The following is a 20,160-nucleotide window of genomic DNA, read 5'->3' on the forward strand; positions in this document are numbered from 1 at the left end:
TCCTTCTCTCCTTCCCTCTCCTTGGTTGTTTGTTTTTAAGGCCTTAGTTATCAGTTTACTTTTTCCCTCTTTCCCTCTCTTCTTTCCTTCCTTTTTTTCTTACTGTCTCCCTTTTTCCCTTTTTCTCCCTCCCCACTGCCTCCCTCCTTCCTTCCTTCTTCCATATCAGGTTTAATTAGGTCCAAATATACTTAAACCACTCCCAAATTTATTTTGTTTATCATTAGAAAATTTCAAACTTTTTTTTTTTATGAGATATGAAACTGTCTATTTATTTATCTATTTTTGTACCAAGGATTGAACCCAGGGGTCTTAACCACTGAGCAACATCCCCATCCCTTTTTTTTTTCTTTTTTTTTTTTTATTATTGTATACAAATGGGATACATGTTGTATCTCTATTTGTACATAGAGTCAAGGCATACCATTTGTGTAATCATACGTTTACATAGGGCAATGATGTTTGATTTTTTTTTTCCTTCCCCCCCACCCCTCTTTTCCCTCTATACAGTCCTTCTTTGCTTCATTCTTACCGCTCTCCTTATCCCTAACCCTAAACCTAACCCTAAACCTAATGCTAACCCCTCCCACCCCCCATTATATGTCCTCATCCGCTTATCAGCGAGATCATTTGTCCTTTAGTTTTTTGAGATTGGCTTATCTCACTTAGCATGATATTCTCCATTTTCATCCATTTGCCTACAAATGCCATAATGTTATCATTCTTCATTGTGGAGTAATATTCCATTGTATATATATGCCACATTTTCTTTATCCATTCATCAACTGAAGGGCATCTAGGTTGGTTCCACAATCTGGCTATGGTGAATTGAGCAGCAATGAACATTGATGTGGCTGCGTCACTGTAGTATGTTGATTTTAAGTCCTTTGGGTATAGGCCAAGGAGTGGGATAGCTGGGTTAAATGGTGTTTCCATTCCAAGCTTTCTGAGGAATCTCCACACTGCTTTCCAGAGTGGCTGCACTAATTTGCAACCCCACCAGCAATGTATGAGTGTTCCTTTTTCACCACATCCTCGCCAACACCTGTTGTTGCTTGTATTCTTGATAATCGCCATTCTAATTGGGGTGAGATGAAATCTTAGGGTAGTTTTGATTTGCATTTCCCTTATTACTAGGGATGTTGAACATTTTTTCATATATCTGTTGATTACTTGTACATCTTCTTCTGTGAAGTGTCTGTTCATTTCCTTAGCCCATTTGTTGATTGGATTATTTGCATTCTTGGTGTAGAGTTTTTTGAGTTCTTTATAGATTCTGGAAATTAGCGCTCTATCTGAAGTATGGTTGGCAAAGACATTCTCCCACTCTGTAGGCTCTCTCTTCACATTGCTGATAGTTTCCTTTGCTGAGAGAAAGCTTTTTAGTTTGAATCTATCCCAGTTGTTGATTCTTGCTTTTATTTCTTGTGCTATGGGAGTCCTGTTAAGGAAGTCTGATCCTAAGCCAACAAGTTGAAGATTTGGACCTACTTTTTCTTCTATAAGATGCAGGGTCTCTGGTCTGATTCCGAGGTCCTTGATCCATTTTGAGTTGAGTTTTGTGTAGGGTGAGAGATAGGGGTTTAATTTCATTCTATTGCATATGGTTTTCCAGTTTTCCCAGCACCATTTGTTGAAGAGGCTATCTTTTCTCCATTGCATATTTTTGGAACCTTTGTCTAGTATGGGAAAATTGTATTTATTTGGGTTTGTGTCCATGTCCTCTATTCTGTACCATTGATCTACCTGTCTATTTTGGTACCAATACCATGCCGTTTTTGTTACTATTGCTTTGTAGTAGAGTTGAAGATCTGGTATTGCAATACCTCCTGCTTCGCTCTTACTACTGAGGATTGCTTTAGCTATTCTAGGTTTTTTATTCTTCCAGATGAATTTCATAATTGCTTGCTCTATTTCTGCAAGGTATATCATTGGGATTTTAATTGGAATTGCATTGAATCTGTATAGCACTTTAGGTAGTATAGCCATTTTGACAATATTAATTCTGCCTATCCAGGAACATGGGAGATCTTTCCATCTTCTAAGGTTTTCTATAATTTCTTTCTTTAGTGTTCTGTAGTTCTCATTGTAGAGGTCTTTCACCTCTTTTCTGAGATTGATTCCCAAGTATTTTATTTTTTTCAATGCTATTGTGAATGGGGTAGTTTTCCTAATTTCTCTTTCTAAGGATTCATCACTTCCGTATAAAAATGCATTGGATTTATGAGCATTGATCTTGTAACCTGCTACTTTACTGAATTCACTTATGAGTTCTAAAAGTTTTCTGGTGGAATTTCCAGGTTCCTCTAAATATATAATCATGTCATCAACGAACAGGAATAGTTTGAGTTCTTCTTTTCCTATTCGTATCCCTTTAATTTCTTCGGTTTGTCTAATTGCTCTGGCTAGAGTCTCAAGGACGATGTTGAATAGAAGTGGTGAAAGAGGGCATCCCTGCCTTGTTCCAGTTTTTAGGGGGAACGCTTTCAGTTTTTCACCATTTAGAATGATATTGGCCATGGGCTTAGCGTAGATGGCCTTTATAATGTTAAGGAATGTTCCCACTACCCCAATTTTTTCTAGTGTTTTGAGCATGAGGGGATGCTGTATTTTATCGAATGCTTTTTCTGCATCTTTTGAAATAATCATGTGATTCTTAACTTTAAGTCTGTTGATATGGTGAATGACAATTATTGATTTCCGAATGTTGAACCAACCTTGCATCCCTGGGATAAAACCCACTTGATCGTGGTGCACTATCTTTTTAATATATATTTGTATGCGATTTGCTAAAATTTTGTTGAGAATTTTTGCATCGATGTTCATTAAGGATATTGGTCTGAAATTTTCTTTCCTCGATGTGTCTCTGTCTGGTTTAGGTATCAGGGTGATATTGGCTTCAAAGAACGAGTTTGGGAGGGTTCCCTCCTCTTCTATTTCATGGAATAGTTTGAGGAGTATTGGAATGAGCTCTTCTTTAAAGGTTTTGTAGAACTCGGCTGAGAACCCATCTAGTCCTGGACTTTTCTTTGTTGGTGGGCTTTTGATGACCTCTTCTATTTCATTGCTTGAAATTGGTTTATTTAAGTTGTGTATGTTCTCCTCGTTCAGTTTAGGTAATTCATATGTCTCTAGAAATTTGTTGATGTCTTCGAGGTTTTCTGTTTTGTTGGAGTATAGATTTTCAAAATAGCTTCTAATTATGTTTTGTATTTCACTCGTGTCTGTTGTGATGTTTCCTTGTTCATTCCGAATTTTAGTAATTTGAGTTTTCTCCCTCTTTCTCTTTGTTAGTGTGGCTAAGGGTTTATCAATTTTATTTATTTTTTCAAAGAACCAACTATTTATTTTGTTAATTTTTCCAATTGTTTCTTTTGTTTCGATTTCTTTGATTTCGGCTCTGAGTTTAACTATTTCCTGTCTTCTACTACTTTTGGTATTGGTCTGCTCTTCTTTTTCTAGTGCTTTGAGCTGTAGTGTTAACTCGTTTATTTGTTGATTTCTACTTCTTTTTTTGAATGCACCCCATGAAATAAATCTTCCTCTAAGTACTGCTTTCATAGTGTCCCAGAGATTTTGATATGATGTGTCTTTGTTCTCGTTTACTTCTAAGAATTTTTTTATTTCCCTCCTGATGTCTTCTGTTATCCATTCATCATATAATAGTGTATTATTTAATCTCCAGGTATTGGAGAAGTTTCTGTTTTTTATTCTGTCATTTATTTCTAATTTCAATCCATTATGATCTGATAGAGTACAAGGTAGTATCTCTATCTTCTTGTATTTGCTAACAGTAGCTTTGTGGCATAAAATATGGTCTATTTTAGAGAAGGATCCATGTGCTGCTTAGAAGAAAGTATATTCGTTCTTTGTTGGATGGTATATTATATATATGTCCGTTAAGTCTAAATTGTTGATTGTGTTATTGAGATCTATGGTTTCTTTGTTCAATTTTTGTTTGGACGATCTATCCAGTGGTGAGAGAGGTGTGTTAAAATCGCCTAGTATTATTGTGTTGTGGTGTATTTGGTTTCTGGAATTGAGAAGGATTTGTTTGACGTACATGGGTGAACCACTGTTTGGGGCATAGATATTTATGATTGTTATATCTTGCTGATTTATGCTTCCCTTAAGCAGCATGTAATGTCCTTCTTTATCCCTTCTGACTAGTTTTGGCTTGAAGTCCACATTATCTGAAATGAGGATAGATACTCCAGCTTTTTTGCTGTGTCTGTGTGCATGGTATGTTTTTCCCCATCCTTTCACCTTTAGTCTATGGGTATCTCTTTCTATGAGATGAGTCTCTTGCAGGCAGCATATTGTTGGATTTTTCTTTTTAATCCAATCTGCCAGTCTGTGTCTTTTGGTTGATGAGTTCAGGCCATTAACATTCAGGGTTATTATTGTGATATGATTTGTATTCCCAGTCATTTGACTCATTTTTGTTTTTTGAAATGACTTGGTTTCTCCTTTATTTGGCAATCCTTTAGTATAGTTCCTCCCTTTGCTGATTTGCATCGTTGTTTTTCATCTCTTCCTCATGGAATATTTTGCTGAGAATGTTCTGTAATGCTGGCTTTCTTTTTGTAAATTCCTTTAGCTTTTGTTTATCATGGAAGGATCTTATTTCATCGTCAAATTTGAAGGTAAGTTTTGCTGGGTATAAGATTCTTGGTTGGCATCCATTTTCTTTCAGGGCTTGGTATATGTTGTTCCAGGCCCTTCTAGCTTTTAGGGTCCGGATTGAAAAATCTGCTGATATTCTTATTGGTTTCCCTCTGAATGTAATTTGATTCTTTTCTCTCGCGGCCTTTAAAATTCTGTCTTTATTTTGTATGTTAGGTATTTTCATAATAATGTGCCTTGGTGTGGGTCTGTTGTAATTTTGTATGTTTGGAGTTCTATAAGCCTCTTATGCTTGGTTTTCCATTTCATTCTTCAGATTTGGGAAATTTTCTGATATTATTTCATTGAATAGATTGTTCATTCCTTTGGTTTGTTTCTCTAAGCCTTCCTCAATCCCAATAATTCACAAATTTGGCCTTTTCATGATATCCCATAATTCTTGTAGATTCTGTTCATGATTTCTTAACATCTTCTCTGTTTGGCCAACTTTGTTTTCAAGATTAAATAATTTGTCTTCAATGTCTGAGGTTCTGTCTTCCAGGTGTTCTATCCTATTGGTTATGCTTTCTATGGAGTTTTTAACTTGGTTTATTCTTTCCTTCATTTCAAGTATTTCAGTTTGCTTTTTTTTCAGTATCTCTATCTCTTTATTGAAATGATCTCTTGCTTCCCGTATTTGGTCTTTTAACTGTTGATTGGTGCATCATTTAATGCCTGCATTTGCTCTTTCATCTCCTCCTTCAATGCCTGCATTTGCTCTTTCATCTCATCATTTGCTTCCCTGATCGTTTTAATTACGTACATTCTGAACTCCCTTTCTGACATTTCTTCTGCTGTGCTGTCATTGGGTTTTATTGATGTAGTATCTAGGTTTGTTTGGGACATTTTCTTCCCTTGTTTTCTCATATTGGTCAGCTGTCAGTGGGACCCTGAGATATTGCAGATTTCTGCTATTGGCTTATAGTGTCCCAGTAGATTTCCAGTGTATCACCTCCCAGCCTTCAGTAGCCTGATGTCTTGGAAAAATTTGATAATGCAGTGCATCCAAAGAAAGCTGCCCCTAACCCCCTACTGTTTCCAGGGTTTGGAGCTGGCTCTGTGCAGAAAGGCTCTCACTGGGGGCCTGCACCGTGCAGCTTGCTGTGTGGGAGTAGCCCACCGCCGGAGTGTGGAAGGCTACCTTGGGAAGACTCTAGCTGCCCTGCCCTGCTCTGATAAGCCACCCCATCTGTGCCTGCCACCCGGGCCGAGCTTTACCCATTGGGCAGACTCACCCATGGCTCTATCTCAGTCCGAGTCTCTCAATGCCTCCCCTTCTTAACTCCTGGGTTCTGGAGCGACTGGGGATGCAGTCACCCTCTAGGCCACCATCTTGGATCACCCCGTGGAAAGAGCCTGCGGCCGGAGTGGGCAGAGCCGCCTGAAGAGGTCTCTGGCTGCCCTGTCCTGATCCCAGAGGCTGCTTGCGGATCGAAGCTCTCCGTTGGTTCAGGGACTTGTGGCTGGCTCTACGTAGAAAGCCTCTCACTGGGCGGTCTGCTCCAAGAAGCTAGCCTTGAAAGGCACCTCCCACCGCAGAGGTCCAGGCTGCTTGGGGAAGTCTCTGGCTGCCCTATCCTGGTCCCTGAAGCTGCTTGTGCGCCGGAGTACGCTGCTCTGCGCTGGCTCCAGGACTTGGAGCTTGTTCTGGTCAGAAAGGCTCTCACTAGCGGGCCCCATCCGAGAACCTGGAGAAGCTGGCTGTGTGGGCGGGGCCCACCTCCGGGGTGCGCAGGGCTGCCTGTGGAAGACTCTAGCTGCCCTGCCTGGCTCCAATAAGCCACCTCTATCTGGGCCTGCCACCCGGGCCGAGCTTTACCCAGTGGGCAGACTCACCCGTGGCTCTATTTCAGTCCGAGTCTCTCAGTGCCTCCCCTTCTTAACTCCTGGGTTCTGGAGCGACTGGGGGTGCAGTCACCCTCTAGGCTGCCATCTTGGATCGCCCCCGAAAATTTCAAACTTTTAAAAAATTAACCTTTGTTTAGAGTACCTTTTATCAAAATTCATATTTAAAGATTTTATATATTAAGGTTGTCTTAAAATGCTATTCCTCAACAAGGCCTTAAAAAAAGGCCTTGGAATCATTTAAAATAACTTATGGTAGGCATATTCTAAATTTTAAACATTGCCTAGACATTTAACAAAATGTTTTATTATATATCTAGACCTTTCATCTGTTGTTTTTATTTAAGACCTTAGGTATCAGTTTACTTTTTCCAGTTTTCTTTTTCTTTTTTTGCACGTAGGCAAAGCCTTTACAAAGCAATTGAGAATTTTCTTCTGACTGGAGAGGATTAGTTCTTTGCTAACCACATTATGGTGAGCTTTCAGCCTGTGCTTTCCTTGGAGGAATCTTATTTATTGTAGTAAATTTATTATGTACAAAAATTATGTTACTGCACCTCTTTTATATGAGGGGTTAACGATCAGAGCTAAAAACCACAGTAAAGGGGTGGGAAGTACCACACAGTAAAGGTGACAAATGGAGATAGTTCCGACTGTAGGAAGGGCAGGCACATCTGAGGTGGGAAGGAAGGGAGCTTTTAGAATGGTGACTCAGTAAGTGTAGAGAAAATTGATTCAAACATTTGATCTGGGATCAAAGAATCTTTATTATGAATGGTCAATGCTAAAAATATGAAACATACGAAAGTCCTTGCCTGTGAAGTCATTTGCGTGCCCTAACTGCAGAGATGTAAAAGCTGGTTCGTTGCTCTAAACAAGTACAGATTTTCTTCCTGGGCCATATGTTTTGGAGTTTTCTCTCTCTCTCTTTAAAAAAAAAAAAAAAAAGAAGGGGGTGGGGAGGAGGGCTGGTTGACATATTCTTCACTGTTGAAAAAAACTGTACTGAATATTTTTATTTTTGATTCATTACTGTTGATCAATTTGAAACTTTTGAACTTCTATATGAATATTCCTAAGAACATTTTGAAAAAGATTTTCATTTCAAAGCAGAATATTTGCCATAAGTTTTAGTACTAAAGTATGACTTATTGGTATGGTGTGTAATTATGCAATTTTTTTTTTAAAAGATACCATCAGAGGCCTGGGAGAATGGCACACCTTGATTTTCACATATGTGAGTCAGGAATGATAATCCCTGTTGGAGCCATTAAGGAGAGTCTACAAAAACTCTTTGAGATCCATTTGAAGAAAAAATTTGTGTGTACAGGGTTTTAGTGCTATTTACATCATTCATGAGGCATCTTGAATGAGTGCTGCAATTTGGTCTTTTCAATCTTCAGAGCAAGTTATATCCTCCCATGTAAACCTGTCCTAAAATTATTCTTACTAAAGAAAAATCCTGTTTTCCTACTCTGATCCAAAGTTCTCCTCCTTTCCCAGTAATTTGTAGTGACTATATTTAAGTATTTTTTATTCAGATATGCCTATTTCAGACTGTCCCTATAGAAGGTGAGGTCTCCCAGTTTTGACAATAAGCCTGTAAAAATTGTTCTTTTACAAGTATGTTTTGTTGGGAAAAGATAGCTGTACCTCCTGGGGAGAAATGTGGTAGCATTGTTTGTGATGAATGAATGGGATTTACTTATGCCTTCTCTTTCCAAAATAGAACTTGATATACTGGTTGATTAATACATTTTGAGGAGTGGCCGCATTAGGGAACTTTTAGTGTCAGGGATTGGAGTGGGAACAAGAACATTGGGTTCAAGACTTGACTGTCAGAATGTCTCGTTGTATATAAAATGAACCTTGGTTTGTAACAAATTTTATTTTATGTCCCTTAACATGATACAGAAGGGTAGGGAAAGTGAGCATATGTAAGTTATTTTAAGCTGATTGATGCCAACACTAATGGGTATTTCTATTTGAAGTCTATTGACATCCTTTTTAAAATCACTTTGACTGAAGGCTTTTTTTTATTGGAGGCAGTATGCATTGGTTCTCAACTTTAGTATGCATAAGAATCTCCTGGAGGCCCTTTCTCAAAGACTTGATTTAGTATGTCTGAAGTAGGGCATAGGAAACTTCAGTTTTAACAAGCTCTATAGTTGATTTTGGGGTAGGCAGTCTGAGGACACTCTAGCATAATTCTTAAGGCCTACTATAAGTCTTGTCACTAGTCAGGTATCCTCTGGCAAGGTACTGAATCTTATCTAAGCTTCTGTTTCACCATGTATAAAATGTAGACTAAACTATATAACTATAATTACCTGGGTTTTGTAAGAGTTTGATTAGATAAGTAAAACAGCACAGCCCTGGCTCATAGTATGCACTTCATAAAAGGTCTCCATCAAAATTGGATAGGGGAGATTGTGGTTCTGGGGAGGACCCAGTAAGCACTCTTCTCCTTACCCTTCCGCGCAGCAGTGATAAAACCTACACAGAACGCATGGAGTATCTGAGAACTCTGAAAAGTGAACAGTAGGAAAATTGAGGAAGAGCCTCAGAATTTAAAGTACTTCTAAACTGGCAGTAAATTTACCAGATTTTCCTTTATATGACTACAGTGGAGCTTGAAATTCTAAAGTGGATGCTAGGCAAAAAACTAAGATCCAGAGATGCTCTTTATTTCTGGTGAAAGGAATCTGAAAAGTGAGCTCTAATGTAAGTGCGTGGAAGTCCTCCTCTGCTTTTCCCCCTTCCCACTTTCTCATGCCCAGCCCTAGAGTAATCCTGTAAGTGGCAGCAACAGAGAGCCAGAGCCAAAAGCTGAGAAAGACCCTGTATACAGACCCTCCTTCCTCCATTCTTGCCTCCCTCCCACCCCCCATTATGTATCATCATCCACTTATCAGCAAGATCATTCGTCCTTTGGTTTTTTGAGATTGGCTTATCTCACTTCTCCAATTTCATCCATTTTTCTGCAAATGCCATAATTTTATTATTATGACTGAGTAATATTCCATTGTATATATTTATCCATTCATCAATTGAAGGGCATCTAGGTTGGTTCCACAATCTGGCTATTGTGAATTGAACAGCAATAAACATTGATGTGGCTGCGTCACTGTAGTATGCTGACGCATACTTAAGTCCTTTGGGTATAGGCCAAGGAGTGGGATAGCTGGGTCAAATGGTGGTTCCATTCTAAGTTTTCTAAGGAATCTCCACACTGCTTTCCAGAATGGCTGCACTAATTTGCAACTCCACCAGCAATGTATGAGTGTACCTTTTTCCCCACATCCTTGCCAACACCTATTGTTGCTTGTATTCTTGATAATTGCCATTCTGATTGGGGTGAGATGGAATCTTAGTGTAGTTTTGATTTGCATTTCTCTTATTACTAGAGATGTTGAACATTTTTTCATATATCTGTTGATTGCTTGTAGATCTTCTGTGAGGTGGTGGGGGGAAGGAAAAAATAATAGAATGAATCAAACACCATTACCCTGTGTAAATGTATGATTACACAAATGGTATGCCTCTACTTCATGTACAGAGAAACAAGATGTACCCCATTTGTTTACAAAAAAAAAAAAAAAAAAAGACTGAAGGACTGAATATGAGAGACCTTGGGGGGAAAAAAACAACTAGATAATTCATTTTAGTGACTCAATGGGCATTAAGAAACAACATTAGTTTATTAACATTATTAATTTATTAACATTATTATACATGCATATAGTTAAAATATTATACATTCTTACCCTTTATTTGATGTCATATTATCTATCAAATAAGTTGTAATTTTGTTTGCAGCCTGGAATTATTATTGGCTCAGGTTGGATATTGATGTTAAATGGGAAGTGTCACACAGGCACCAAGTGAATAAGCAATATTTGATACCTACATTAAAAGATTTCATATCAGAAGTGGATAAAAAAAAAAAAACTGAGGAAGAGGAAATTTCTTCTTCATTGCTTAACTGAGGTCTTAAAGAAGGGGTGAATCTCTACTGCTTTTTTCTCTATTTTCCCACTGCTTGACTTTTCTTCTCTGGAAGTATGCTTGAGAGTGGGGTAACTAAAGGGAAATCCCGGGAACTGGAAAGTTCTGGAGAAATTACAAAAGAGCTTTGAAAAGTAATCCTTGAAGTTGTTCCTGAACTCCTGGGCTCACCCATGAGCTGCACATGCACTGGTCTGATTCTAATTAGCATACCAAACATCTTGAGAATGGGGTTGACAAATAGATGATTCCCCCCATTGTAGTGTGATGGACTGTTAAGTGGGGCACATGTAGGATACATTCAAATAACACTGCAAAGACCTTGAAACTGAATCAACGTAAGAACCAAACACATAGAAAGTAATTGGGGACTTGCAGCTTGGACCAAACCAGGTCAGTTGTCTGCTGAAAACAACATCAAAAATGCTCCATAGGATTTTAAAAAGACTCAGAGATTCCTAACACAATATTCAAAATGTCCAGGATACAGTCCAAAATTACTCAGCATATGAAGAACCAGAACTTGCATGAGAAAAGACAATCAATAAATGCCAATGCCAAGACAACACAGATGTTGGAATTAACTCATGAAGACTTTAAAGCAACTATTATAAAAATGCTCTAACAAGCTTTATAGATACTGTTGAAATAAATGGAAAAGTAGAAATGTTTAGCAAAGAAATAGAAGATATGAAAGAGAACCAAATGGAAATTATAGAACTGAAAAATACATTGATCAAGAAAAGAAATAATATTTTACGGAGGAAATAATCAAGGAATTTGAAGATAGATCAATAAAAATTATTCAGGCTGAACCACAGACAGGGTAACAATAACCCTTTTCTACTCTAAATCAATTATTGAACATCTGTATAGAAACAATAACCAAAATCAAAATTGATAATTATAATACTAAAAACTTTCAACAAATTCCTATCTTTTCTGATAGGAAAGAGAAAACAAAAGACTGAAAAAAATAATTTCAATAGTAATCTCAAAGTATCAATAGTAATCTTACACGTGAATGGCTTAACCACACCAATGAAAAGACAGGTATTATCAGAAAAGAGGAAAAAAACAAGACCCAAAAAACAACAGTCAGGTGGTGGCACCTACCTGTAACTGTACTGTACTGTGCTGTAATCCCAGTAACTCAGGAGACTGTGGGAGAAGGATCAGGTGGAGGCCAGCCTCAGCAACTTAGTGAGACCCGTCTCGAAAAATAAAAATGGACTGGGGAAGTAGTTCTGTGGTAAAGCATCCCTGGGTTCAATGCCCTGTACCTGCTACCCCTTCCAAAAAAGTGAGAAGTTAAGGTTTGAGCAGATTTGATGGAAGAAAAAGTTAGCCAACTGAGTGTCTGGTGGAAGATGTGCCAGCCAAGGGAATAGTTGATTGTCAAAGTCCTGAGGCCCAAGTGTGTTAGACACTTCCTGGTCTAGCAAGAAGCTGGTATAAGCTTAAGTGAGAAACCAAGGGGAAAAACGTGGTAGAAGGTGATGTCAGAGGTAAATGACTCTGCTTTGTGGAGCATTTTAGGCTGTCCTAAGATCGTTTTTGGCTGTTGGGGTCAGCAGGTGTTGGGAGCATTAAAACACATTTCAGTGTCAGCTCTAATGTTTCATTATTTTGATGGAGCCATTCCTCCTTTTCTTCTTCCCTCCCTTCTTCTTTGAACAAGCATACGCTTTCTTTATTATCTCTTTTAAAGGAAACAGTGCTTAGCTGCAATAGTTCACATTTATTTCTTGCTCAGTGTTCACGCATTTGCATATGCAGTTTCATTTGATCCCAGGCAGCACCCTTTTTCAGTCTCCTGAAGAACAGATGTGATCACAGCCCTTGAAACTGTCTCTCTAGAAACACTTTGAACATAAGCCTGCATAGCTGAAGAAAGAAGGATGATTACTTTGACCCACTGTTTCACACCAACTTTGGAAGAACAGAGAGGTCCAATAAGTCAAATACAGAGGACACGTGGGCACCTCAGTCTCCTTTGAGTGTAGTCACTCTGCACATTTTTATGTAGCTGTGGTGAATTCTGGGTGAGACCAGACTTATAAATTTTACCTGTGATTTATTGAAAGCACTTGTTTTTTTTGAGATGATTTATGCACTCTTAGTTGGGAGGGTTTCTGATGGCTGGACAAACCTTGAGACCATTCTGGAATCAGGTGTGGTGACAGCGAGGTTTCTAGCAAAAGCACTGTATTTGGTGTCTCCATTTTTAAAATCTGGGAGGGTAACACTGTCTTTATTATTCCTAAAGGAAACGAGTGAGTGGAACATGTGAAAGAGGAATTACACCATTGAGATGGTCTCTTTGCTCCAGGGAATCTTCTTCACTTCTCTCTCCTTTGTAAGATGATTAATGGATTGATTTTATTTAAACTGTGGGAAACAAATGAAACCATTAAATGTTTATATTGAAAGCAAATACATTAATAAAGGCAGTGAAGCTTTCTGTAGGCCACATGGCCTGCCCCCAGCCCATAAATGCTCCTTCTGACTTTCCAACACAACTGCCAAACACTGCCTCCACACATTCTTTTGAAAACGTCTTTTCCATTCCAAATCCACTTGGTACTTTCATTATGGTCTTTTTAAAATTGCAAGATGTCCAAAGGGATTTGCAAGATAGATTTTCCCTTTAGTGAGGAGCAGCAAAAGAGGAAGTATATAAAAGCATTTCTAGTTAGTATTCCTTCAGGGAGACATACTAAAGAAAAGTAGTGACACTCCTATAGGAAGAAGATCTTTTAATTTGATGTCATTTTAATGGTTAGCATTTGGGCAAATGTATGACTTTCCCCTTATTTTAGCACCTTGTACAACATCCTGGATAGCACTATTGGGACAGATACTATTATTTTATTTACATGTGGAACAAATAAGTGGATGTACCTATAAGTTATATGTTGATTGTGGGCAAGTGCCGGCATGTACTTAGGATTTCGGTTCATAGAATTAGGTCAGTTTTATCTGATGTCGTATCTCCATATTTTGTTTAGATAAGACTTTTTTAAAATGAGATCTGATAACTCTTCACCTATATTCTCATATATGAGTACAAGATATTATGGAGGTCTGAAACTCTTTTCCTGTGCTCTCATTGTAGATGCACATATATATATATATATATGTATATATATATACACACACATACATATATATATATATATATATATATATATATAAATGTAGTGAAACCCTCTTGTAAATGACAAATCATATCCCCTTGTTGAGAGTTATAAAGATCAGAAAGGAATGGTCTTGGAAGGGACACATTCATAACAGTTTCACTTTTGTTTGCTTCTAAACTTCTCAGTCTACAGAAATAGTCTTTGTGAGTTTTTTGGATCTGAATGATTGTGTAAAAGTGTTTTTTTCATGTTGAAAATTTCATCATATTAATAAATTAGACTGATCATTAGGATCCATCAGGATTTACAGGTACATGAAAAACTTGTGAATTATACTTTAAAAATATTTTTCCCTTTTAGATCTTGAATTTGCCTGAGTTGATTGATGATTCCAAGTATAAAACCAACCATCTTCGGGTGGAGAATAGAAAAGAGCTTATTAAAATACTATCTGCACGGTAAGCTTAGATCTAGCAATTATACATTTAAGAAATAATATGCAATAATCATTTATTTGGTGTTTTGTGGAGGTTTTTGTGCTTATTTGGATCGGTTTGTAATTCTCTTCTATTTCCCAAATTGGGTTAATGGAAAGCTATTTTAAAGCTATAGTTTTTTCTGTTGTTGTTCAAAGTCATTTGAAAGTATTTAAATGCTTTTTTTTAGTACTTAGTCATAATAATATAAATATGTCACAATGACTTTAATCAGTTTTCCTCTCTATGACCTGTAACTGTTTGGATTTCGTATATCATATATAATAAAACCAATAATAATTTAACATTATTTTGTACTTTTATTGTGTTAAATGTCTCATACATTATCTCTTTTATCCCTTATAATCATTGTCTGAGGTAAGTACTATTATTCTCATTTAATAGATGAGGAAACCTTGGCAAACAGAGGAGAAGCCAAGAGTTTACTGGTTTTTCTAAGTCGCTTGTGTGAATCAGGATGATGATTCTGGGCTATTGAAAATACCAGATAGAATTATGAGTCATAAAAGAGTAATGTTATTTAATTACAGTGTTTAATTTCCAAATTATCCATTCATGTCAGGTTATAATTTTGTATTGACTTTAACTTTGCCTCAAGGTAAAAAAAAACAAAAACAAACTCTAAACCCCAAAGTAGTAATTCCTACTCTTTCATAACAGTTTCACTTTCATTTGCTTCTAAACTTCTCAATCTATAGAAATAGTCTTTGTGAATTTTGAGAATCCAAAATGCCCATGTGAACACTTCTTCCATATTAAAAATTTGCTTTCATCAGGCCAATAAATTAGGTACTTGTGTTCAAATACCATATCTTGTCTTTTGAAAAGGCCCATATATATCTATTTAATATCCATTAGATTTCTAAGAAATTATAATTCTGCTCATGTTGCTTTTTTGTTGTTCCTTTTATATTTTGGAATTTGTACATGAAATCCTGAGTTAATATTCATTTACTGATTTTCTCTTTCTGTATTTTAAACATTCCTCTACATGGCCTGTATCTCCTCTATGTGCCAAATGCTCTTCCTGTCAATGGGGGCTCTGTGTGTGACTGATACCCACAGAATAGGAGAATGAGAATTGTTGCCCCTTTCTTGGTCATTAGTTAAATATAATTCTGATTCTACCGAAAAGTCCCAGAGCCCTTGATGATTAACCTTTCTCTACATGAGAATTGGCCATTTATTTCAGTCTTTTGCTTCTTTGCCTCTTAAGCATTTTAAATTCATTTAATTCATTGATATGACTTTTTCCTTTCACACCATGGTTACCAAGTTTCAATAATAGCCACTTGTGAGAATCTTATCAAAAGCTCTTTGATAGTCTAAATAAATCATGACCATGCTGTGAGAAGAGCAGATCCCAAGAAAAATATAAAAACTAGGCAGATACAAGTATCCTCCCGTAATTTAGTTGCCAGCACTTTAATAGCTTCAGGAACCACAGAGTTAAGTTATTGGTTTCCTAAGTCCTCAAACTTTAATTTTTCGCTAAATTCTGTTATAAAATTCCATTGTGCAAAGACTTTTAGTAGGATGTATCACAGAATGATTTTTATTTTTCCCCCTTTAGGGTGAATTAGTTTGTTGCCTTCTTCATACTTTCACACATGCAGAAATGGGAGTCTCAGCATTTTTGAACTCTTCACATCTGCTATATTTCTGTCAGACTCAAGAGAGCTCAAGGAGTCACAGTCAGTGGGTAATTGGGTAGGGAGAGCACATCACAGGTACTGCTGTTAAAACATAGCCCACAGTTAGAGCCCTTGTCTGTTTGGAGGCCAGATTCATGCTCTCTTCTGCTAGTGTGTTGATATTTTTTGGTGCTGTCTTATGACTTGCCATTCTCTGAATCTATTTAGCTCAAGTCTCTTCTCCTCTGTGGTGGATTGGTGATGACCAGGGGAGATTAGAGAATTGATTCATTCTCATTTATTATCTCACCATTTGCTTTTCTGAACAGATCGTCACTGGATTCATTAGTACTGTTTAATGGTATGGCTTTCAGAAGTCTCTGCTAAGGCATTGAAACTTATCATTTTCATTCTGTGATTTTATGTTTTTTCCAATATTCAAAAATTTAAGCCATTCTCCACAAATTATGGGATTAAATGTGTTCTCTTCAGTCTGACATCCAGGGTCTCCACATCTCACATGACCTTTCCTGCCTGTTTTTTCTCCTAATCTGCTTCTACAGAAAGGCCCTGCTCCAGCCACATTCCCATTTGGTTTCTTTTGTTTCTTCTCTGGAATGTTTCCCAGACTGAACATTACTGTGAAGCACAGTCGTGCCTGTGAGGCCAGTTCGACATCTCCATGAAGCCACCCCTGACATCTCTATCTAGGTCCCCTGTCAGGTGACAGCACCTACAGGAAAGAAGGCATTCTTTTTGTGTCATGTATCCAGCTGTGTATCAGTTTGCAAATACAGGCACAATCGGTGTTCGTTGTTGCTGGAAATGAGGTTGCTCAGGGGTCTGCTTTGCTCAACCTTCTGGTCTTGTTGTGCATGATGTTTCTCTCATTTCATAGCCCCCTCAGAACTTGTGAACCACTTTAAGTTTGTTTCATAAAAACAAAGGCACAATTAGCTCCTAACCAGAAAGTGGAGGCAGGGAGAAAAGAAGGAGATGATCCAGCATTTTGGTGGATGGCTAAGTACAGGCCAGATGAGTATTATTATTATTATTATCATTTCCACTTTACAGGTGAAAATTCTGAAGTTTAGGGAGGTTAGTCATAAGTTCAGGCCCACAGTCAATAGTTAGAAATGAGATGCAGAAGTCCATACCTTTTCCATATATCCCGTTACTTCACTGAAATGGTGCATGATATGTTACTGTGTCCTTGTTTGTTTACTTGCTGCCAGTATTTATTGAGCTACATAGCAGCACTTTTGCAAGCCTACCATGGGGATAGAGAGATGAATGAAATCGACCAAATAAATTGTTGAAGAATAATGCAGGGAAGGGGAAGGAAGAGTGCCGGAAGTTGGGAGTGAGGCTGACTTTTGCATTTAGGTTGGTTAGGAGGGCATGTCTGATAAAGTGACATTTGAGCAGAAGTCTACAGAAAATGAGAGAGGGAAGCTGGCAGCCGTCTGGGAGGGTCATTCAAGACTGATGTGCATGGTGGAGGATTAAGGAGCAGCATAGAAGAACTGCCTGCAGGAGGGTGAGCAAGAGGAAGGGTGAGGATGGGACCAGAGAGAGTGGGAGGAGGTGGTGGCAGATCAGGTAGTGAAAGTCACAATAGACTTTATGAAAAACTTGTAAAATAAAGGAATTCTTTTGATCATAACATGGGTTTGCCTCAGCAACTTTGGTTTTCTAACCTGAGATAGAAGTCTGGAGGGAAAACTGTACCTGATAGAGACACCAACATATTCCAGTGATATTAAGGCCACAAGACCTCCATTTTTGCTGGGAGACATCAGAAGAACTCATGAGTGTCAGTGTTTACGCTTCTCATTCATTCATTTGCACACCACTTATCAAATATTGATCAAACACTGTGGACCAGGGACTGTTTTGAATACTAGGATATAACATTAAAAATATAGACAAAAAAATTCCCATTCCCTGGACTTTCATTAGGGTGACCCTTGCAGATGTTCTCAAAGACATGTTTCCCTTTGTTATTGTCCTTGTTGTTTTGAAACCTGACACAACAACATTTGTTTTGATGAGCCTAAGAATTTATTCTTTCATATTTGTCATATAACCTTTTCAAAACATTTGTTTTTTGCTCTTTTAAAAAAATATTGTAGCTACAGGCTGTGCCTGCTAATCATTTGTTGTCTGTTTTTTAATTTTTTTCTTTTGAGCATGTTGATATACATGCTACATTTTTTTCCCCAGGGTGGTTTGCCAATCACTTCTATAGTAAAAGCATATGTTTAGTGACAGTAGTTACATTACCATGTGGGTGTACCATGTTTTTGCCTGTTTAATAGCAATTAAACACAACATCATAGGCACTTTTCTTCAATGCTCATACACATTTTCCTCAGCTTATATTTTTATTTTAGAAAATCTTTAAAATATGTAAAAATGTAGCGGGATTTGTGAGAATGAATTAGCAGTGCAGATTACTTTAAAAATAAACTCTAGGAATGAAGGATTCAGTGCATTTATTAAAAAAAAAAAAAAAAAAAAACTCTCACCCTGTATACCCAATTTGATCTCCAAAACTGAAAACTGAAACATTTATGGATTTTTGACAGAGTCTGTTCTCCTGAATAGACATATGAATTTCCTCTTGTGCTTCAAAAATCTTACTTCTAAGTATTTATCATGAGCAATTTTTGAATACTTCCCTCCCTCATTTAAAATTTTTAGATTCAGGTGTTCTCTTTGTGTGGTATGAAACTCATAGACTTTTAAAAGTGCCTGTTGGAGATGTCCGTCACTTACCTCACTTATCTGTTGTTCTTGCTAAGTATGGTTTGAGGCTGCTCTCTGATAGCATCAGCCACATTCCGGACGGCAGCCGCCTGTTTTGGTCATCAGCTTCATTTTCCACAGCCAGCACACACAGTTCCCCTCAAGTGCTCTCAGGTGTTGCTATTCCCCAACCGTGCCTGAGAGCAAGTCTTTCTTAAAAAAAAGTTTTTAAATTTTTTTTTTTTTTAAATGTGGAAGACTGTCCCCTTGAGCTTGCCATTTTATCCAGAGTGTTGCAGAAAGTCTGTTTACCCAGCTGCTAGCATTGAAACCTAGGTAAAACTAAAGCATATTAAAAATCCCTAGCTAAAACAAGGAAAAGTAAAAATTAATAGACTAATTTTGCTTATGAAGCAAAACCCCTTATTTGCAATGCTAAGGAGCAACAAATTCTTAACCCTGTGCTATTGACACACTGGATCAGCCATAGGCATTCAAAAGAGAGATGGAAAGTTATGATGTGTGCTGAATCTGAGAAGGATAAAGATGATGTATTAATGAGTGGGGAGAAATAATAGGAAGATGTGAAATGAGGATGAAGGGAAAGAGAAAATATGGAGAAAATGATATACAATTCATTTTATTCTCTCTCTTTTCCTTTCCTTGTCAACATTTATTGACCACTGACTATGTACCCTGGTCTTGCAGATACAGAAATAAAAGATGAAGCTTAGGCTTTTGAGGAGTTCATGGTTTAATTAGGAAAACAAGTAAAGCTCTGAGTGAGGTGCTTGTGGAAAGTGCCAGGGTTAACATAGGCATACTGGGGCCCAGAGATGGGGCAACTCCTTGGGTCTAGGTACATCATGGAGGCTGTGCCCCTTCAGATAAAGAACAAATAAATTGGGCAGATGAAGAAAAAAGTTAATTCAGAGAAGGAAATATTAACCAGAGTATACTTTTTTTTTTTGGTGCTGGGGATTGAACCCAGGGCCTTGTGCTTATGAGGCAAGGAGTCTACCAACTGAGTTACATCCCTAACCACTGTGTATAATTTTTTAACAAGGAAAAAAAAAAAATCATGACAGAAGGAAAAGTAGTAGTTTGGAAAGACACTGATGCCAACTTTCAAATTTTGTAAAAATGTTACCCAAGTAAATGAAATATCCATATTAAAATAAATAACTATTAAAATAATTTTTGGTTTGGGATGATTTGATTATTTTCTTAAACTAAATTGTGATATACAATTTAATATTTACTTATTTTCAGAGTTAACTATTAGAATATTGTGAAATTAAATGACCTATTTCAGGATCTTTGAAACAAAGGTGCTAAGTAAATACTTGTTGAGTTGAATTAAGGGTTTATTAAAGACCTTCTAATCTGATCATTTTCAAAATTTGGCATCAAATTACTTTTAATAGACTTGTGCAGAATATGGTGGTGTTGAACCTGGAACATTTCTTGGCTCTGGAATTTCAGAGGTGTCTAACTTAATGTTAGTTTAAAAAAATCCTGGCATCTTGGTATGACTAGGCAAATTTGATTATTGCTCTTCCCTACTTAGGTCTTTCTATCCATGGCTTAAGGATGAGTTTAAACCATTAACCTAAT

At 37.3% G+C, this 20,160-nt stretch overlaps 1 protein-coding gene across 2 annotated transcripts in view; it reads left to right on the plus strand.

Annotated features, from left to right (window-relative positions):
• Sugct (succinyl-CoA:glutarate-CoA transferase) overlaps nucleotides 1-20,160 on the plus strand; it is a 752,240-nt gene that overhangs the window by 343,337 nt on the left and 388,743 nt on the right. For both annotated transcript variants that reach the window (XM_047562477.1, XM_047562478.1), the window contains one exon: nucleotides 14,022-14,119. In XM_047562477.1, the coding sequence (XP_047418433.1) occupies nucleotides 14,022-14,119 (98 nt within the window). The remainder of the gene's footprint in view (nucleotides 1-14,021; nucleotides 14,120-20,160) is intronic.

The sequence above is a fragment of the Sciurus carolinensis genome, chromosome 8, assembly GCF_902686445.1.
Source record: "Sciurus carolinensis chromosome 8, mSciCar1.2, whole genome shotgun sequence".
Lineage (NCBI taxonomy): Eukaryota > Metazoa > Chordata > Mammalia > Rodentia > Sciuridae > Sciurus > Sciurus carolinensis.